This window comes from Falco cherrug, chromosome 5 (genome assembly GCF_023634085.1).
Source record: "Falco cherrug isolate bFalChe1 chromosome 5, bFalChe1.pri, whole genome shotgun sequence".
Lineage (NCBI taxonomy): Eukaryota > Metazoa > Chordata > Aves > Falconiformes > Falconidae > Falco > Falco cherrug.
In genome coordinates this window covers 58,514,646-58,537,813 of record NC_073701.1, presented here as the reverse complement: position 1 = coordinate 58,537,813, position 23,168 = coordinate 58,514,646, and the positions used below count along the sequence as shown (strand labels likewise).

General features: G+C 38.6%; 1 protein-coding gene across 1 annotated transcript in view; it reads right to left on the bottom strand.

The window, feature by feature from the left end:
- The window catches only part of TRHDE (thyrotropin releasing hormone degrading enzyme), a 214,264-nt gene that overhangs the window by 20,497 nt on the left and 170,599 nt on the right, over positions 1-23,168 (bottom strand). The window contains exons 13-15 of the mRNA XM_027812500.2: positions 12,190-12,337; positions 10,008-10,105; positions 9,421-9,528 (exon numbers count right to left, since the gene is read on the bottom strand). Of these exons, the coding sequence (XP_027668301.2) occupies positions 9,421-9,528; positions 10,008-10,105; positions 12,190-12,337 (354 nt within the window). The remainder of the gene's footprint in view (positions 1-9,420; positions 9,529-10,007; positions 10,106-12,189; positions 12,338-23,168) is intronic.

Genomic DNA, 23,168 nt, shown 5'->3' with positions numbered 1-23,168 from the left:
TGAGAAAGAAAATTAATCAGAAACATTAATTTTTATTTTTGCTACTATTTAACATTCAACTTAGGTCTATTTTTCTTGATGACTATATTTATAGTCTCACTTAATAAGTTACAAGGCTCAGATAACAAATAACGATGAAGCACTGGTACTTTCTTGGCAGATCTGAAACACAGATTCTGTTATAAGGAACAGCACCACGCAATGTTTAGTTTATAAGATGGCAGTCCCAAAACCTATACTCCCATGCTCTATTACAGAGTCCAGGAGCCATGCTGCTGGCACCACTGCACACTGCTGGCACAAACCCAGTCTGAAAAGAAAGGGCAGCATTTCCCCTTGAAAACTGAGGCACAGAGCTGTCACGGGCTTGACATCCAGCTGCCTATCACGCATTGAATTCAGGGGATATTAACTGAGGATGTGGCTTCTCGGTGTCTGTGGCAAAGCTATGCACAGACACATCTCCTCAATCCCAGTTCTCTGCTTCAGAGCTTCAGGTATTGCATGGGTCTGACTAACACGTGACTAGCACGCTCAAGCTCTTCAACACTGATTTTAATGACTGAGTAGTGAGTTAAGCACTTCTTTCTGAGACTAATGCCTCAGCAGATATCCTTGTTTTGTCCTTTCTGGACAGTTTTTGCAACAAAAATATGGCCCTTTCTGTTCAATGGTTCTGCAGGGTTGTGAAGAGATCATTCCTGAATGAGAAAATTGGAGACAAATCCATCTAACTTCTAAGGATTGCAAATTAATTATTGCTAATCCATAATCGCTACACATAAGCGATTTGTGTGTGATCACTTTATTTGTGATCACACACTGAAGTTAGCAGGCAGAAGTGCCACCTGAACCATCTGCCCCATGAAGCCAAGTTTTGTCGTTCACAAGACAAAATCCTCTCTCTTTTCAGACATAGTCCCCAGATGGTCTTTCAGAGCACTATCTCCTTGATTAACTCATGCACTCAACAGTGTTTTCTTCCTTCTTAAACAGTTTTATTGACTTGAGTGCAAGATTCTACTCAAACGTTGTAACAACCTATTAATTAGTTAAATCACTTCAGCAACACCGGCTGACATTAGCTGGCAAAGTTCCAGTAACAATTCAAAATGTATGAATAGCTATGCCTGAATTTTTTCAGTAATTAAAACTTCTAGGGGTTAAGAACACAGAAGAAGGGATCTATTTTATTGTTTTACATTTATTAGACATTCATGTGTGAAAAAAATGAAAATAACTCTCATTTTTTCATGTTTGCTGCTATTGATTTCCAAAAATAGCTGGTGGGCATCAAACCCGTGAAAAAAGCTAGTGCCTCTTCCAAGCAACTAGCAAACATAATTAACCTGTTGGCCACGTTCCCACAAATACTTATGAGGGTGGTTAAACATAAGTATATTTATAAGTTGTTGCAAGACTGTAGCAATAGTGTGCCCATGTGAAACAAAACAAAAAAATTATGTATATCAAGTCATTAGAGAGAGAAATAAGGGAGAAGAAAAAATACTTTGTTTGGAAAAACATTTGATTTTCTATCACCTAAGCCAGATTTCATTGAAATGAACTCAATTAATGACTGGTAATTTGTTAATTACCGCTCCCTCAGATCTATGGTTAGTTTCATTTATAAACACGTTACAGTCTCCTGTACACTCCTGCAGTGCAATTTATTTTTCTGGTGCCATTTCTATTGAGTAGTTAATGGTCCATCCAAATAAGCACACTGCCGATTCAGGCAGCTGGATGGACAAGAATGCATTGTTCCTTGCAGAGGAAATACAAATTCTGCAAAAAAAGTACGGGGATTTAGTACTCTCAAATTAGGCTTGTTTGTTATCACTGTCTTTGTTCAAATTAAGTGATGGAAATCATCTTATTTCATAACTTGTACCTTTCTTAAGACTGATAAAGAATTAACTAGTGTTTGTGACGGTCACAGCAATGTCATGAAAGTCTTTGAAATGGCAAACAGAAGTCACTGGAAAAGACAATATTCACATTATTAGACTTACAAAGATTAAATGAGGTAATTGAGTACTAGGATGCAATCATCCAAGATCCCAATTTCATTTTTTAGTAACCAAAAGTAGTTCATCTATAGTGCAAAATGACATACGGAAGTGTTCTGACTTGAAACCCACGGACTGAACAGGAAAATTCATGGCATATTCTACTTTCAGAGATCTCTGGCCCCATATCAGCAGCTCAAGACTTCTCAGAACAACCTGGATGATTAGAGACCAGACCAGACTCAAAACATCTAGATTTACAGGCAGGATCGTCTGGCAGTCTCTACTTCTCATTCATGAAGACAGACAGATGCAAACTTCATGAACCCATGGGCTACAGAATGGTGGTGACTTCAGTCTAATTCAGTGCAGCAGCCTGCACTCCACTGCAAACATCATCTATTCATCTGAGCATTGCTTTCCTTAAGAGACAGAAAAAAAGAAAAAACCCATGCCTTCCTATCACTTGTGTCAGAAAGTGTAGGCTGAACATACGCTCAGAATTGCAAAAAAAAGAAAAACAAGTATTAGAAAGAAGCTACATTAGCTCTCCTTTCCAAATAGCATAGCCAGCTTAGCTCTGTTCATCAAAGATTAGCAGATTGCCATCAACCATAAGGTCAGCATAACAGGTGCAAAGACAAGAGACACCAAATTTGCAGACAGCTGAATGCAACTCTCACTTTAGTCAAGTTTGATGGTGTGTGGAATATTGGGTTTTTCCATTATTTTTTTTTCAATATATTGTATCTGTAAGGCAGTATTCCAAGTAAACAAAATTGATCAGAGTGCTTGTGACAGAAGAATAATAGTAAAAATAGTAAAAACTGCATGAAATCTAAAATCACCCTAAAGTGATATGAAGTCTGGATCAATCAAATCCATTTACAGTAAGTTTTCTAGGGGTATTGAGGCAATTAATTAAGGTACTTTGCTTCCATTTGAAAGGCAGCAACCAATAAATAGAAATGGTTACACTTCTAAAGAAAAAAGAAAGAGCAAACTGAAGTGGTTATGACTAGCTGGGGAGGCTCCCAACTGGTCCAGTAACATCTTAAAGAAACATTGCCACATAATTGCGCCTGATGCGATACTATCATCTCCCACTGCTCACTGCTGTATATTGGCAAAATAATAGTATCACCACAACCCTACTAACAGAACCACAATAAAACATTCCTTTTTCTACTGAAGGCAAAATCAACTGTCTGAGTTCGGTGCAGCTCTCACTTACACATTCATGCTATCCGGTCGAACTTTGCCTCAAGCAAACATACATCCACGGTCCACTTTGCCAGCAGAAATGTGTACGTGGCAACCTGTAGCTGATGGATGGCAGCAGTAGCTGGAAGAAAATCATGCCTTCACCCACAGAGAGGTTTGCCAAAACACGCTTGTGTGTACGGCTAAGTTATACTTCGAGCCATCATAGTGTGCATTGACAGGTTCCCTGTTGTTAGGATATCTCTTGTCAGGAGTTTACAGATTGCAGCTCTCCACAAATACTTTCTTGAACCTCAGTAATACACGTTTACTTAGTCTATCCAAGGCAGAAAGTCTGAAAATGCTAATCCTCTTAGAAACATGTTTTTCTTTCAGAATAGATATGCAGTGAAGGTTAAAGGGGTTAACAAGGCTGATCCTCAAGCTCAGGCAGTCATTGTATGGTAATTTTTTTAATTTTTTAGGCTGAACCACAATGCTGTTATATCTAAGGAGTGTGAATAATGTATTTCTTCACACATGAAAGAGCTTCATAGGGATGAGCTCAGCTAAATGAAGGTAGAAGCAAACATCTTAATTTTCAGCCAACAGTAGCTTCTCTTGTACAGCATTCTGCTGTTGACTGAATCCCAGAAACCTTACATTCTCAAACTATAAAGGGACATGTCAATGTGCTTGTATGTTTTCTGCTACGTTTGTATTCTGAACATCAGCACGGAATTTTCAAGGGCTTCCATTGCTCCAATACAGGAGTAGCATATATCCCAACTTAACAGATTGAAAATGTTTGCCTTCATATCAACTATCAAGTCAGAAGGCAATGCAGACTTGCAAGTAAAATGTGCTGGAGCCATCAGTCATTTAAAAAGAGCAAAATTACTTGAATTCATTGATTAGCAAGACTGTAAGACATACCCTGAACTCTAATCCCAGATTTTCAGCTAAAAGAAATAATCGCTTCTTTTTTAACAATTGCAAAGATTAAAATATGGTATCAATTCCTAAACAAGTACAACCAGTTGTCTCCTTATAGCCTCTTCTACGTGTAATGTTATGTGTTTGGTTTGCTTCTCGTAGAGCCAAACTTCTTTTTCAGAGCTATGTTCCTTGCTTTAGCATTGTGTTTTGCCCTGCAAAAGTGGCAGTGAGCAATACCACCTAAAGCTCTTTGCATACTAAGTAATCCTGGTATTTCAGGTACCCAAGGCTCCCTCTTTCAGATGAATGTTTTCATCTTTAGGCTGGAGAGCTGTATTATTTCTCTTGATAGCAAAGTAAATCCCAGTGGCTGAGCTTCAACCAGAACAAGAAAGTGCGTTGCAGTGTCTTAATACTATCCAAAACTCCTCAAAGACAGGTCATTGGGGTTGTCTTCTGCATGTGGCAGATGCAGGGCTGAGGTACTAAGCTGAAGCTCTACCACAATCTCAGAACCACTGTTTAGATGGGGGTTAAGGAACAGCTTCTCTGCCAGTGGTGTTTGAAAAGAAAAGGAGCAGACCTTTTCCTGTTTTAGTGACAATTTTGAAAGGCAAAGTCACCTTTTGCAAGGACCTCTAACTCTTATGATCACTATTTACATACTCATTCGATATAAGTATCTTTCTCACTGTAGTGATGGACCCTAAGAGGGCCCACTCTCTCTTCAGTCTCATGTTAAGAGGCTCTTCACTCAGCATAGTGGCTGCCACTAACTTAATTTAGAAGTTCCCAAATCCCCTTGCAGGAAGCATAACCCCAAGCATTTGATTCTGCCCTGTGAGTCAGGCATCTAAAAATGAAGCGCTGCAACACCTAAGTCACTTTAGAAATTCAAGCCTTCAAGCCTCTCAGCTGACTTCTACTTCAATGCGCTGAGGCTAAACTTGCAGATCACATGTGCTTTGGTTTTTTTATTAATTCCATAAGAAAATCTGAAGTGCTACAGTTAGAAATATAATGTCTTTTTTCAAATAATGCTGGAAATATAAAGAGGACCTCCGGCTTTGTGCTATGAATGGCCATTATTTTACTTGGTGAACACTGGCAAATTATTTGCACAGTAAAGAACATGTAATTACAAAGTACCAACAGTAACTGATTATTATGATTATTTCAATCCCCTACAGTGAAGAGTAGATGGTAATTAATTTCTGGACCTATCCAACTAAATATAATTACTAAAACCCACAGCAACTGTAGGCATATGCTGGTAAAACACAGTTAGATGTTACTGTATTTGTTTATTACTCAACACTTTTTCCATAATTAAACGCCACAAGTAAAACAGAAAAAACATTTCAAAAGTACTTCTAAAAAGCCACGGATTAAAAATGTGGCTAAAAAGTTATGAATTTTAGCATTGCTACAATATTATTAATTGCACATTCTCTGTTATGATTATTTGAACTTTAACTGCAGTAACTGCCAGGCAATGAAAAACCTTCTTTACATGATTTACCACCTGTGAATTTATGTGGTATATAACACCACATATTAACTTAATAATACCCTAATTTTGTATTGATTAGAATTTTGTGACACAAGCCTAATATCATAGCCTCTACTGCTTTGAAGAATTCGTGTTTCTTCCAGCATGCACTGCTTGTAAATTAGCTTACCGTATGAAACATCTCATCTCCCAGAATAAGGATTTTGGGAGGGGATTGGTGGAAAGGCTGCAAATTAGCCTTTATTTTTAGTCTTATAGTCAAATCCAAATTATATCTGTATATAAAAATATCTCTGAGTTCCCTGGAACACTATCTTTGTGCTCTGGCTATGCAAAACCCACCAAGACCAGGCATTCTGCAACACATCAGTCAATGTCTTTGTTCTGTTTCAGAAGAGGGAAGGCCATCTACAGGAACTTTCAGAGTAGTTTTCAGCAGATACAACTTTATTCATTGCTGATAAGGAGTGGAACACACAAGGATACATATAGTTTTGGCACCTGTCACCAGCTTTCCGCACCAGGAGTTGTCAGAGAAGTCTGAAGAAAAATGACCAGCATGATTTACCCCTTCTTTGTAAGAAAATAAGCTTTGAGTGGTTCCTACAGATTCTGAGGTAGCTGTTTGCAGCAAATTCACAAACAACTGTTAAAGGCATCAAAAAGCAAAACACTTGATTGATGAGAAAGAATACAAAATGGCACCTGTTGAGTGGGCTTTCTGCACGTATCTTGTATTTACCTGCTTGCCCTCTGTACTTGAGATAGCTATAGTCTCTGCAGTGCTGAAAGAGGCAGAAGCATGACTCAAACACCATGTTAATTAAATTGTGATTGTAGCATCATCATAACTTTGTTAGTGGAAAAGCAGGGAAAACAGCCCTTGCTTTATTTTCAGGTTTCAGTCTGATTTGGTTTAAACTGAGCAAAGGTGATACAGGGTACCTCCGATGTAGCGGGGTCTGAACATTCCCAAGAGAACACTGACAGACCCTTACGAATTTTGTTACTGGTGGATTTTATGTCTACCACTTGCTGTTTCCTAGTAGCCTGCACAATTTCGTTTCAATGTTAAGTAGATACAAAATTAGTCTGCTCATATGTTAGTTACATGCAGTATGTGAGACTGATCTGAGAACAGCAACTGGAAAATTCTGGGGTGGGGAATTGAACCAATCCTATAACCTTGAGAAATACATAAAAACACGTCTCTGACTTCTTTTCAAGTTGTACCCCTGTTTATCATCTGACTGTCAATCTGTATTCTGTAATTACATTATTTGTGGCGACTGTTTTTCAAAACTGTGTGGTTCCTTTGGAGAAATGCACTGCTTTAACTTGGTAGCTATTCTCTTCCTCTGCCCTGCTGTGATGTTTTTGTCATAATACTCGTCATATGCTGGCAACCACAATTTTTTGCTCGCAAGAATGGCCTCATAGAAAGGTTAAGACAAATCTTCGGATGCCTCCTTAAATGTATTCCTTTCCTTTCTTGCTATTGGTAGCAAAGCAATAAGCTGCTTTTTTTTTTTTTTTTTTTTCCTCCTGATGCCTCTTTCTTCAGTCTTGTTGGAAAGGATGAAGACACAGGGTGGGAGAAAGCATTGCAGGGTGACAGCTTTTTAACAATGAATAATCTGCTGCTGTGCATGTTAATAGGTGGCACTAGGTTTGACTAACTATTTTTGCAAATTAATATCTAAGTAAATTACTTTTGCAGATTGTTTCCAATGATTCTTTCTCTTTAATCTACTCTTGAATAGTTTCATACCGATTGTTGCTACTGACACCAAGAATTCGTATAAAACCCCAGTGCATATATTTCATAGTAAATATAGCTGGTATCATCGTACACAAGAAAACCCGCTCCCTCTCATATGGCTTATTTAAAGGTTTAAAGGCTCATAGTCATAGTCTCAACATATTTATTTTTTTTTTTCAGAAGTTTCAAAGTCATATAGGAATGCAATTTCCATTTATGCCCTGTTCATGGCTGGTTTTAGGCAACACTCAGGTACCTATGTAAACGGGTATGCCTGTAAAGGATTTTCAAAGATTACAGATGGACATGTTTTAATTGCAAAAAACCACCTGATTGGCTCAAGATGTCTTTGAAAAATCCTACCTGCCTCTGTATCTATAGAGATCTGATCCTTTTGCAGAGCTTGTACAAGATTGGGACTAAAAATGTAAGATTTTTTTCTTTTCTTTTTTTTCTTGGTTACTTGAAAGTACAATAATTTCCTTTAAAACAAAATATCATATGATGTACTTACACAAGTACTTCTACACCCGCATTCCATATAATCAGAAAATCCATCATGCTTTCCCAAGAAGTCATAGTCCTAACCTATACTCTGTACTTATCTCAGTGTCCATAGGTCAATACATACTTAAATATTTGTATTTTCAGTAATATATCATTTCTGAGGTGCTTAACTTTAAAAGATAAATTTCATACACCATCCATGGCCTGTGTTCCCTTGCCTCAGCTGAATAAACCTGTGTCTGGACAGCCTAACTTACATATCTGCTGTGTACTGGTTTTGGCTGGGATAAAGTTTTCTTCTTAGCAGCTGGTGCAGTGCTTCATTTTGGCTTTGGTGTGAGAACAGTGCTGGTGGCACACTGATGGTTTTAGTTGCTGCTGGGTGATGTTTATACTAAGTCAAGGACGTTTCAGTTTCTCAGGCCCTGCCAGCCAGAGGGCTGGAGGGGCACAGAAAACCGGTAGGGGACACAGCCAGGGCAGCTGACCTGAACTGGCCAAAGGGATATTCCATACCATGGGACATCATGCTGAGTATATAAACTGGGGGGGCGGTGTGTGGGGTGTCTGTTGCTGGGGCCTTCTGCTCACTGCTCGGGGACTGGCTGGGCATCATTCAGCAGGTGGTGAGCAGCTGTATTGTGCACTTGTTTTCTTTCATCCCTTCCCTTCGGATTTCATTCCCCTCCCCTCTCTTTCCTTTTCATTATAACTGTTATTATTATTATTGTTCTTTCATTTTTATTTTATTTCAATTATTAAACGGTTCTTATCTCAACCCTCGAGTTTTACCTCCCTTTCCGATTCTCCTCCCCATCCCTCTGGGTGAGGGGCAAGGGAGTGAGCAGCTGCGTGGGGCTTAAATTACCAGCTGAGGTTAAGCCACGGACATGTTGTCAAACCCCTACAGTGCTGCTCGTGCTCAACACATCAGCTATCATATTATCCCATCTCTGAGACCTCACGTGACGTTTTCCATGTATTCCTGCATTAATTTCCAAGTCTTCACCCTTAAGTACTTCATAATATTACCCTAAAATAGATTGTCTCCTTTCTTACTTCTCAGTCGTTCTGCCTCTAACCTCTCTCACTTCTTTCATCACTTAGCACTTTCTGCTCTCTTGCCCCGACACAGCCTCCGTGTTGGTCTGCCAATGTGGCGATCACTAATCTTTCTTCATTTAAACCCTTCGTTAGAACACATCTTCTCACCTTCTAGCACGTTAATTGCCTGACAGCAATTTATCAGGAGAGGGCAGAGGCTGCATGGGTGTCCCCTTCACTCACTCATACATGCAAAGGTAAATAATTCATTCTGAAGTCCCACAGTCATTTTTAAATAACAGCCAGTGACCTCTGCTTCCTCCCATACCACTCTGCAGAACGAGGCACCATGGATAGGGGCAGGCAGGAGAGGAAGAGCATGCCAGCTGTATTGCCTCTGAGAAGGAGAAATGGGAAATACACATTTCAGTTCCACTTACCGGTTCCTATTGCTAGAAATCCAATCCGAGATTAACGTTGCAGCCTGCTGGTGACAGTGTTTGTTACCGAAGCTGCAGGCCAACATGATGACTTCCCGATGCAACTCTCTGTCCAAATTCAAGAAAGCAATAAGGCTGCATTAATAAATGTGTTTGAATGTTTACAAAAAGCTGTTTCTTGTAACAGTGGCATCAACTGATAGTTGGGCAAATAGCAAAGATAATCTAGCTATACAAATCCCAGTGTCAGTTTAATGCCTACAGCTGCTGCAACAAATAAAGGGTTGTGGACCAAAACCAGCCCCCATTTACACTATGCACTCTCCCTGACCTCTGTGGTCACATGATTCCAAGTTCTTAAATATCCAGTGCAGTCAGATACTAAAATAAGGCTTAGGAAATCATGTTCTCCAAACTCAGGAAAGAAATTAATCTCACAGGATCTGCTGCTCTCCCAGAAAAGAAAAACAGGATGACAGAGTTAGGGAAGTATGGCATGCTGAAGATGAGACCAAATTTTAGGAGAATGCATTATTACAACTATATCCCACAAACAATCAAACAGAAAAAAAGAAATGAAACAGTACTCATGTTGGTATGATGCTTGAACAAGCGATTTGTTTAAATTATTCGTTGGCCATCCAAGCTTGAGATACATTGAGGCAACTTGTCTTAAAATATACTCCTGAGGGGGGAAAGAAAAATATATTTAATGTTAACATTTATTTTTTATTTGGAATTCAAACGCTACTGACTATTGAGTTTTTGCCTTTTTACCCTCAAATAATGTCCAACTTTCCAAAGATTTTGATCTCCATTTAGCAAAGCAACATGTCCACTTGCAATCCTCCTTCATTGCTATAGTGAGAAGACTCTGTAGAACAGCTATTTGATTAGATGCCTAGTATATGACAATTTATTGTTATAAGCCCCATCAATTAAAAAAGCTTCTTACATGCTATTTTGAACTCACAATACACAGCTGAAAAGTTGCAAGAGTGGCAACAGCTTAATTTCTACTCTCAACAGCATTGGGCATGTTCACTTTTAGAAGAATATTGTTTAATATCCATAGCCATGGCAAAAACGTTACGTAAGTACAGTCAATTGACTTCAGAATACAGAAAAATGTGGCCACAAATAAATTTATACATTTAGTGACACTATGCTTTAGGTTCTTGGTGTGGTTAAAAAACAAAGCAAGCCCAAGAGCTATTTTAATTACTTTTACTTTTTACACAGGAGACATATTTACATATTCTGACCAGTCGTGAGGGAAACCACTGTCATTGTATTCAATGTAATCTTTTGCCAGTGGAAATCATCCATTTGAAGAAGAGAACTGAGATATAAAGACCTGCATAGAAGAGCATCTGTTTTATTATTGTGAATGCACAGGCATGTATATATGATGTCAACACAAAAGGAGATTCATAGCGCAGCTTTCTTTAGCATGTATGTTATTCTGTGACTAAAAATATTTTTTATTTCCTCTGCTATCACCTCTGCTTTCAAAGCTCTCATCAGCAGTGATAAAACACAACCCAGCTGTGAATTTTACTGGCCTTATTTATTGAAATTGTGTTTTCTTTACACAGCCATGATTAAAAGTGAAATAGCAATGGCACACTCATAAGAATTTTTCTGTGCAGTTAGCAATAGACTAAACATGCAAATTATTTCAACGTAATTTTGTATTATGGCTCTAGTTTCCATGTAGGCCTACATGGCAGGTTCATGAAGAATTTCATTGTGTCTTTATTAATCTGTAGTATATGTTCTACAAAAATAATTGTCCATGTCAGCAGGTAGCTTTGTGTATGTGTGTGCGTATATATACACATATGTACTTATACATATATACATACATACAGCCACCTCTAGCTTCCTGCTGTCTAAGCCTGTGTGTCTATGGACACAGACACAAGCAAATATATGTCTGAGAAGAAAAAAAGCACCTTTATACTTTTCTGGCTGTAAAGAGTTCCTTCATTTGAAGGGTCTACAAAATTACAGTATATCGGCCATTTAAAATATGTAGAGTACATAAAATTTATAGCAAACAAAAACGCCCAAGAGTTCATAATTGTCACTGGCTGCCCTCACATTCTGTGTACTTCATAAACCATGCTTCAGCATAGCTATGATTTTTTTATTTTTTTTTTTCAGGTAAAATGTTAAAATGTTTGTCATGTCTATCTTAATTATTTACTGCTAGCTGTTACTGCTGTCCCTTCGGACCCAATTATGAATGGGCTTTTGATTCAATGGCGATTTAATCCTTGTTAATTAAGGTAACTGCATTGAATTCACCATGACTTTTGGGTGAAATAATGACTAAAAATCTTTACTTCAGTTGCGTGCATCCTATTCAGTTGTGCCTGCACTTGGTGTCCTTGCTGAGCTTGGGCACCAACCTAAATATCACCATGGGGCTCCTCAAAAGAGGAAATCTGGAAATAGATTACTTTGGCTCCTTCAAGTGAAATACTTTATTTGCCATAATATTTAATAGGAGGGATAATTAGCTTTCCTTTTACTAATCATATATGCCTCAAACAACAGTTATCACTGTTCAAATGCAAATGAACCAAAGCTTGACAACTGCTATGATTAGGAAGAAAGCTCATAACCCTAGGTCATTTAAAGTATCTGACTGGGGAACAGTTCAACCCTTGGCAATGAAAGGAAGGAGAGTGAGAGAAAGAAAGAAAGGGAAAAAACGAAGCAGGCTGTGTGAAAAAAACAGAGGAAGACGGTATCTCTTACATTGAAGATGTTGTAGTTCTCTGTGCGGTCCAGCAATTTATCTAGAGGATAAAGAGCTCGGCTGGCAGCATGCCAAGGCAGAAAATCCTTCTCCTCTGAAAGGTATCTGATAATCTCCAAAGGAATATTCTGAGGCAAATAACCAGCTCTGTACAATAAAAGAAGTTAGTATTAAATTGGTTTTGCAGAAGATACATGACAAGGCAAAAATGACTTTTTTTTTCCAAACGAAACTAGAAGACCGAAAAACATGATAAACTCATCACACTATAATGACATAAAAGTGAACCTTATAAAAAATCAGCAACTCACAGTTTCTCCCGACATGTGCAAGCATACTTACTGGATGAAGGAAGGATGCACACACATGAAAGAAAACTAGACAAGCTATGCCTACTTTATATGGATTCCAGTGGCTATAAAAGACATGAACAATGAAGTAATTGACTTTAAGCAAAAAACAAAAGGAAGGTGTTGCTTTGCAAGATTGAAAGCTGTCTGCATGAAATCAACAACCCAAGGCATTTTGCTTCAGAGAACACTTCTACTGGCCATGGGCAACTGGAAAGAACTAGTGGTGAAGAAGCATCTTTAATTCCACAGTTATCCTCCCCACTCTTATTCCTCTCCCTTAGAGCTGCCTTGTCTTCTATCCACATTAAGCCACTTTGGAATGACTAATCCAGTGACATCACTTTGGTTAAGGATGTTCCAGCACTTTCCACATGAACTATGGTTTTTTCAGGTGTTTATAAATCAATCAGCTAGAACTTTGTCCCATTCTTTTTCCATCATAAAAGACCTCTTCCTGCAAGGGAAAAAGTGTGTGTGTGTTGGGGGGGGGGGGCGGAGCGCGGGGAGGGGCACAGTTCAGGAAAGCTTTTTAAATTAATAGCTTTACGGGTGCAATACAGACACAAGTATTTGAAAGCTGCTTTTTAAAACTGAGTACAGGAAACATCAAGCTTTAGGATTTGCTCTCATTTTCTTTTTCAGAACAGCATCTTTTCTTAACTATCCAGACTAGAGAAACAAAGTGTAACACTGTAGGCACAAACTTCCCAGAAACACACAGGTCTAGTCTTCTCTTGATGCATGTGTTTAAATCCCAGAGGAGGTCTCTACCTGCCTAGAACAGAGATAATGATTCTGTTTTCATTAAACACTTAAAGTTAGAGGATTCCACAAGCTTCAATTTAACATAGGCTACAGTATGATATATCTTCATAGACTAGTTTTTCTCCTTGTTGGTTGCAAATGTTCCCCTTAATTTCCATCACTGTCTGGGGAAGGGATACATGCATATAACAAACAAAGAAAATTACACAGATTATTATGGAAATGAACCAGTACGTATATGTTGATTTCTCAGTTGTAACAGCATATAAAAATACTTTGCTGAAATATTTGAAATAGATTGTTCTTTTTGGTATGGTGCAAAACCATAGTTTCCTATCACATCCACACAAGCCATTGTTTTTCACACTCTCTACTGGAAGAGTTACACCCTGTTCCCTTTGTGTTCTCAAGAAAGGAGTTCATGTAACAGCTTTCAAAAGGATCTGTGCCACGTCCTTATGACGATACACTCTCCAGTCTGTCTGTCATCTTTGTCCACATTTTGTCAGCAAGATTCTGTTCTTAATTCCAGTTACAGCATATACTCGAGCAAGAAAACCAAGATCTCTTGGTGAGCTCACTGTGTCACTCAGGAACTGAGCAGATATGAAATGAGAATGGTGGAGCTCTTAGAGTGGGTGGCAGACAGAGTTCAACGCATCTGAAGAGCAAGTTACTCCATTTTATAGGTCTTTCTTATTTCTGAAGCAGCAGAATATCATTAAGATGAGTTGTAGGTCTTAATACTTTGTAAAGATGTGCAACCATAATTAATGGAGCCAGAAGCAAGCTGGATTGACTGCAGTTAAAAATCTTTGAGATAATGTTAGCAAAGAGGTAAACTAGCTTGAAGTTGCACATATGTAATTAGTTCTTAATGGGATTTGTGATTATTGTTACTGATAACTTGATTGACATGAGAAAGTGTGGAGTAAGGAACAAGAGGATTAGCTCTAGGAAACATGCTGCTTCAGGAATAAACAGATGAATGTTTATTACAGCTGCACTAATGGACATTGAGGATCATGCTTCCGAAATTAAATCTCTGTATGCTAAGTGCAAAAGGGAAATCATCACTGCAAAATAAACAGATTATTTCTTTTTAAACTTAACTTCTCCATAAAGAAACATAAGAAGTGAACTCAGAGAGATCTATCTCTTATTCCTATTCTCTCAGCCTTCCTATTAAGTTTCAAAATCATGATTCTTAACTGATGGCAATCATCCTGTTCACATCATAAGCTTTTACTCTCATCATTCACTGCTTCTGACTTCTAAATTTATCAGCACATTCAATTCTGCCTGCCTCTCTCCTGTTTCCCACTTTTCCTATTGTTTCCCTGAGGGTATACTCCTCCTCACAAAACCAGATTGTGGCAGTCTGAGTTTTTCCTGTTTATTCCTGAACTTCCTTCTCTTTCTGGGTATGACCCTTGAAGAGCTTATCCACAGTATCATCAACAGAATCAGTCCCAAAAGCACGAACAGGGATGAGGGGAGGTCTTTGTGGATGACATTACTATATAAATGACAAAAAATTCATCATTTCAGATCATGATTTTGAGGGAAAGTGGTTTATGGCTGCTATAATCAATGTTAAACTCTGTCAGTACATGCTGGGCAGATGTGCTTCAAGTACACTGGCGAGGCTGGACCTCTGTGACAGACATATATACCTAAAATCCTCTTACAAGTGGCAGTTAAGATAGGAGTACTTCCCTGGTGAAAACAGAAGTGCTTCAGGAACTTTGCCTTGGAAGGATGTTGTTTATATTCTACACTACTTTATTGTGAGGCCTAGAGAAAACCACGATAGCCCTGTTCTTTCCCGTCAGCCACTAAGCCGTGTTTATGAACCTCTTATTCAAAATACACTGCACTTCCAGACTATTTGCCATTAAATAGTTTCTGTCAAGAGGTAGTGATAAGTACATTCATTGTTTTATCTTTTTGTGTAAAATACATACACCATCAGGTGGCTGACAACTAATTGAAATCACTTGTGTCATTTATGGAGCAGGACAACAACCAAGATGAGGAAAGAAGGCAGAACACAGAATGAGCCTGTTCTGAGTATCTCTGTGAACTCTGGTGGAAAAACACAGACCCATAGAAATGTTAAACAGAAATGTTTAACAATTATCATTACAATAATAAGAAAAGTAATAGTAGCAACTTTCCCATCAAATGGAAAAATGTAAAATAATTTCCCTGTCATGTAATCTTCTTGAAATATTTACTCAAAGGCACTACAGAGTATAAGTACATAATCTACACATCCAGCTTGATTTATCACTCTCTTCCAACAATGCGACTTAGAAGGTCAGTGACAGAAATCCTTATTTTTCATGTGTCTTTTTAGCCATCGATCATACTGCTATCCTTAAAGTCCAGAAAAATTACTATCAGATATTGCCTGCCAAAGTCCAAATGCATGGGAGCCAGGGCTAAGAGATAAGGTTATTTCCAGGTTAGTCATCTTGGAGGAAAATGGAAATATTTTGTGCCACTTGGGCAATACCTGATTATGGGTTATACTGAAACCAGGTAAAAAACACCAACACTGCAGAAATACTGCGATGTCCAATCTTATTCTGGTCTGAAACAGTCACACTGTTTCTCCAGGTATGTCTCCAGTAGCCACCCAAGAATCTTAACAAGCACCTATCTACAATCAATAAAAATTCTGCAGAGGAATCTGGGATAGTCTTGGCAAGTATCTTAACAGATAAAATAGTCAAATCAAACAGTGTTGATTCATAAACATTGGCTGGACGAATATCAATGTTCAGGTTAAGCACTTCTCAAGTGCAGGTTGAAAAGTTTATAAAACTTCACCTATAGCATCTAGAATGAAAAGGCTGGAAGCCACCTTAAGAACTCATCTACTCTCTCCCCTACCCAAAGCAGATTAATACCAATGCCATTCCTGACAGAACTTTGTCTAATTTTGTTTAATTAGGCCTCTAGTGATGGATATCCTAGGAGCACTAGAATTTCGGTGCTTCTCTTCTCAGAGGCATGATAATAAGAATATTATAACTCAGGTCTTTTGCAATGTAAATATTCACAGAAGGGTACCAACAGATCCATTTCATGTCCTAAAATGAACTGCTGTTTATTTAGCTTCAGTATAAACCACAAAAAGCAGGCATCCCTCTTTATTGTATTCTAGATTAGAGAGTTTTGATTGACATCACTGGTCACACGGATAGGAGCCCAGACTTAAAAAAGAGCCTCTACAAGCCATCTCTAAGCCAGCCTTCTCCATACTGAGTCATTAAAAAAACTATGACTACAAAAGCAAAATTTAACCTAAAAGATCACATTTGAGATGCTTTGTTGTTTTATCACTTTTTATATAGTTGCCCTTACTCATCCGTTTATCAGCATATCAATCATTCTGTAGCCACTGTTACACATGAGAACTCTAGCATGTGTTAGAAACACTGTACCACACGAGGTTTGTCCTATCATCCACATTTTTTATTTCACAACTGCCGGCTGAACCAAAGTGGAGAACGGGAGAACAGGAACACAGAGTAGCAAAGTGATCCCCTTTAGTTATCGGACAAATTACCACCAGACAAACGTTCTGGTCCAGCAGATTTTTCATGCTTAAAGAGGCTGCTGACAAACTGTGGTAAAAAGGTGATATCCCATTTTTATGACAAGGGCAAAGGTGGAAAATGACCTTTCAAAAGACAAATAGATATAGATATAGATATAAAGTGTCTTATGACATTATGTAATACCATAAGCACCAACCTTTAGCAAGGTACTATCCTGTTTACACTGAAGAAATTGCTAGGGTGGTCATTGCTACAAAGAAAAGAGGCAAAGAACAGAAAAAGAACATACTGAACGTGGTAATGAAATATCCCTCACAGAGAATTCCCACTAAAAATCTCATAGCAATCAAAACAAATCTCTAAATTACATGAGGTTTTTTAATACGTCAGATGAAAGCAGGAAATCTAGATTATATTATGAAACATCAGTGTGTATTCAGCTGCATTCTGACCTTGATTTGTTCTTTACACTGAGCCGCTGAACTTATGGACAGATCCCAGCACATTCATTTTCCCCTTAGGGACAAAGTACCAAATGGTAGTGTAATTGCCAAGGGAAAATTATTACTGTGTTCTGAATTATTTCTATCATAAATCCAGCACCAGTCAAACAGACTCTGTCACAAAAACGACAGGGTTGCCATACACTGATGAGAGTCCCACATACAAGGGCACCATAAATCCCTTAGTCCCACCACTCAACAAAGTCATTATAAGTCATGTGTTTAAATCAAAATTAGAAAATCCAAGCTGGCAGCAAACTGGTCTTCATTGTTGAAACAATGGAAATGAGGTGATTTAGTTGCTGCTGGTTTAAAACTCACTCTGCATCATCTGTTTCCTATGAAATAAGTAAAACATAACTAGCTTTTTGTCTGGGTAGTTTTGAAGGAGGAAAACACAGCTCTTCAGAACATAGATGTGCAACTGATCAACTTCAGTTCTATTTCTATGCATGTGCAATATAAGAATAATTAGATTATACTCATTAACCCGTAAAGGGACAGTTTAGGATTCTTATTCATTCTTTTACCTTTAAAGTCAAGTGTGTGGATTAGAATAATTCACAGAGAAACTTGGTTCCAATTTAAATGTATTTGGCTTTTTCTAACCCTATTCATTTATTCTGGACCGACTAAGGACTGGTGTCTCTACTGATGTATTCAGGATATTCTTTCCTACACTGCTTTAGGAGCAGTTCTTTGGCAGCTGAGTAAAAACAGGTATGTTGAACCCTGACAGGTAAAAAAGGCTTCAAGCAAGGTGACCCACGCAACAGGGAAACCAACTCTGTAGTCACAGATTTCACCTTCAACTCCTGCATGACTGGGAAGTCAAAGATTAAAAACTTATGATGACTGCCATCCATGTTCAACAAGGGAAGCTGGAAATAGAATGTTTTCTCATAGAAAACTAACGGGCAACCTGTAAAAAAGGCCCTCTGATCTCCAGTATCAATGAATGATCTACCTCATCTTCCACTCCCAGGGCTGGGCTGCCTTAGGACCAGATAAGGACTCTGCTTTTCTAAGACATCCAAAGTGACTTAATGGAGGCATTATGATTTGTACCAGCTATGGACTTCCACGTAAATAGGACAGGAATGCACACCTACCCTTTGATAAATACAACAGCAACTTTTGGCTTACAAGCTCATTTTAAGTACTAAATTTAATCAGCATTCAACCTCTACAAATCAAAGGATTCAGTGAGTATGATGGTTTTAAGTGAAGCCTGATTATTATTGTTATGTTTTCTTACAAGCAAAATATTTGAGGACTCTTCAAGTGACATTCAACTCGACACAAGAGCATTTGAAGCATCCTACAAAGAATAGTTCAAATTCAATGTAATTATTCAGAGTATCATATGGCTTAAGTTATCTTGCACAGTTTTTAGAGTTGCCACATAAGTAAAGGCTAATATTAATTTGTATTAATTACCTTTGTTTAAAACAGAAAAAAAAACCACCCACACTTAAAACCCCATTTGTAAAAATGCAACAAAAATGCCTTCAAATTGGAGTTCAGTATCTCTTCTTTCCTCTTCTTCCCCATATAAATATATATATATATATATAAAAACAAAGCAGTGCAAGATGAAAAGGAATAATCTCACTGCTGAAAATTAAGCAGTAAGTTAGGTATGTAATGTTTTTCATCATCATGAAACCTTGATTTTTGAGAAGTATGTAATTCACACACCTAAATTAACTAAAGAAATTTGAATGTATTTCAGGGGCTAACAGATGTCAGTTTCAGATGACTCAATTATTTAAAGTGTTACCTGTTTTCTTTCTTGATGATTTTGTTGGGAAGAGCAGAATGAAACAGCCTTTCTATTTCTTAAGTTCTCAATAGGCAACGTTATCTATGACAGCATGTTTGAGCAAATTCAAAATTCAGTTTGGTTATTATTATGCACAATACTTTTTCATATCTTTTTTCCTGTTATAATGTTTATAATTTGCATATCAGTCAGCCAAGTGAAATATGTGTTTAAAAGCTAGAAACTTCATATGGAAAGCACAGAAGCCTGATCTTGAAAATACATATATAATCTGAATTTTGTTTTCCAGAATATATACAGAATTGGATAGTGTTTCTACAAAAGCAATTCCCTATAAAGCTATTCATAGTAAAAGACTCTGAAATTCTCATAACCCCTCACCTATTCTCTTATCTCCATTCTACAGAGAGAAAACAGACACAGTTTAAGTGATTTTACCAAGATCACCCAGGAAGTCTATAGTAGAAACAGCATCCCAAGTTTCTCTAGTCCCCGTGCACTGTCTTAGTCATAGTATGGTCCTTCCTGTCATTTATTGCTTGATTTCTGGGTAGAGAAAGCCACATTTCTAACTAAATAGGAAGGAGCTGAGCTAAGACAACATTGATCCCCAAGACTTCTCTAAATTTTATCAAGCAAAGGGACTTTAGTGTACATGAAATGAAGACCAAAAGACTTGAAAGCATAATCTGCACTTTGAATTCAAAAGTTCACCCTGGCAGTGTGTTCTGCCAAGCGGACAGAGCATACACCAACAAAGACCAGAGCTCTAGACAACGATCCTGGCCAAGAGCAATTGGATGAGCCCAAAAAGCAGGATCGTGTCTGAGAAGCAATGGTGCAGTCAGGTCAAAACAGCAGGCAAAGCAGTCAGTAGCCTAAGGCAGCAGACTATTTTGTTTATGCTGATGAGGCATCGGCATTGTCTTTTCTAGCTAGAAAAGTTGGCTCTTGCCATTCATTCATATATTCTTTGTCAGTGTTGGAAAAGGATAGGTTGTTTAAAGCAGCACCTCCAGCCTCTCAGGGTGGCTCATTGCTGCTACCTTGGCCCAGGTAGCAGCAGGGTCTTTTGCTCTCCATACTAGCCCTGCCAGAACCTCAGAAAGAAAAGTAATGGGGTTCTGGGGTAAGGATAAGGAGGAAAAAAAGCTGCTTATTGTGTGAGGACGGGTAAGGGAGGTGGGGAGGAGGGCTGACCAGGCAGCTGTGGGAAAGAAAAAGCAGCCTGTAGGTGAGAGGAAAGCACAGGGAACAGGTGTATGCTAGGTAGGGAAGTATAGGGCCCCCACAGAATGGTGTAGGTGCTGAGTGAAGACTTCCCCGTGCCCCACCAACACACACATTCGTGAAGCCATAATTGCACCTCTCAGCCCCCTTTCCAATACTCAGTTGCTAAGTTGCTCAGCAAGGTCCACTCATGTCACTCTCCTCCTCTTGTTTAACCTCAATCTCCAAGTCAGGTGTTCTCTTGACATGTAATTCACACCTGGTTTAATTAATGTTCCCAAAAATAATTTCACAGACTGTTCCCCTGCCCTGTCACTAGACAGCAGTCCCTGGCACCTGAGCTGCAACATGGATACATCCATACCAAGCGGACTTCAGAGACCAGTAACAGACCAAGACAACGGAGTGAAAAGACAATGGGCTAACAGCCATTATCTAAAAATAATTCTTTCACTCCCTTGAAACCAGAGTCATGTTTTCCTGTCAGTTTATTCTGGGTTCAGCTAAGAACAGAGTTAATGCAGTTTACAGGATTAAACAATTGCTGCTATAATAACTCAGAAGTACCAGAAATAATTGAAGCATAGGCAAATTTTGTGGGGATGTGGAATAACATCACCCACTTCTACAGGATAGATGTATACTAGACCAAGACCTACCCCCTGCACTAAACACTGCAGAGAACTCAGATCCACAGTGTCTCTTTTGTATGTGCTGAAGAGTATTCTCCAACTTCTTCCCCAGCTCTTGGCATGTTTTTCTATCATCCAGGCAGCACTGGCACTTCCCTGGAATGTACTGTACACCTTGCTTTACTGCTCTTATCTATGCAACAGGATCAGATGCACATATGATACTTACTGCAAAGGCAGAATTGACTTTAAGTGTGCTTAGTCTCCAGAACTGCTTTGATTCTTCTTGTACAAACATATGCAAATGTTAGCTTTAATGTGTAGCTCCATGTAAAGCAGATATCAAGGCTGTGATATGTCACAAAACATATGGACTGACATGCAGCATATGGAATGAATGATGGCTACCTTAAAACATTTGTAGCTTTCCATTTTTTCTAAAAAAGGCACAGCTGCTCTGGCCCATTCAGAGAGTATTTACGTCAAAGGAAATCCAACAAATTCTGTAGGAAGCCATATCTAAATCAATTGCTGGTGAACCATCATCAACATTTGCCTGACAGTGGAAGAGGGTTACTATAGCATCTGCTGAAATAATTTAGATGAGGCCTCATTTATTAAAATAGTAAACCTATATTACTATTAATCAAGTGTAATACAATCTATCGATCTCATACTCGCTCTCTTAGCTGGTAGTCAGAGGCAGTAACTAAGGGAGCTGCTTAACATACCTGTTTGCCTCTGTGTTGAACTATCAGCAAATGTGATCAGGAGTAATAATGAAGGCTGGAGTTAAATTCATTTAAATAGATCCTATATGACTGTTTATAAATACCCAAGCAAAACAAGGTCAACAACCCTGGATCTGGCTGCTGAAAATTTGAAACATTTTGAAGTACATTAATTGGGCTAGATGAGAACTTCTACCTTTGTCACCTACTTATCATCCAGTCCCAGAATTTTAAAGGGTCCTCAAATGCCTTGACTTTCCCTGACATTACACTGAACAGGACTTTAAGTAACACAAACAAGTGTAACATGAAACCAATTAGCTCATATATATTGGAAGACTTCAAATGTTACAATAAATGAAACAATCTCTGGAGAAGGAAAAGAACAGTGATGATCAGTTGAACTCCACTGTTTAGTTTGTTATTGCTGTGGTTTAACCCCAGCCAGCAACTAAGCACCACGGAGCCACTCACTCGCTCCCTGCCATCCCGCAGCAGGATGGGGAGGAGAATTGGGGAAAAAAGTAAAACTGGTGGGTTGAGATAAGCACAATTTAATAATTAAAATAAAACATTATAATAGTATCAACAACAATGACAACTGTAATGAAAAGGAGGGAGGGAGAGAGAGTAATAAAACCCAAAGGAAAAAACAACAAGTGATTTACAACACAATTGCTCACCACGTGCTGACCCATGCCCAGCCGGCCCCTGAGCAGTGATCGGCCCCTCTTAGCCACCCCCCCCCCCCCCCATGAGCATGACGTTGTATGGTATGGAAAGTATAAACTAGAGGACTAGTTACAAGATAACTCTCAGTTTACAGAAATGTTCAAGGCCAGGTTGGATGGGGTTTTGAGCAACCTGGTCCAGCGGAAGGTGTCTGTCCCTGCCCATGGCAGGGGGGTTGGAACTAGATGATCTTTAAGGTCCCTTCCAACCCAAACCATTCTGTGATTCTGTGATTCTGGGAGGTGGTGTTGCTTCAGGTAGCTGAATGGATAATATGTTGTTGTCGGAGTCACAATACTTCACATCTAGGAATTAACTTAAGGAACAAGCAGAGGCTTGGCTTTGATTTGTTGGTGTGTGTGTTGTATGTGTATGTGTGTTGGGTTTTTTTTAATTTTTTAGAAAAAAAATAAAACAACGATATGATTTTCCAGGTTCCAAAGGCTATACTTTAACTTCAACGTTAACTGAGACTTACTTTTAAAATTAATTTCTCTGTTCAAGTTGGTGAGAAGGTGATCTAGAGTGAGCATTAGATTACTTCAGTATTTTACTTCTGGAACCAACCTTGGAGTCATAAGCACCTGCTGTTAAAGATAAATTTGTGTCAAGGGAGAGAATCTGGATTTATATGTTGAAAAGTAGCTTGGCACTGCCTTTTCCCTTACCCTCAG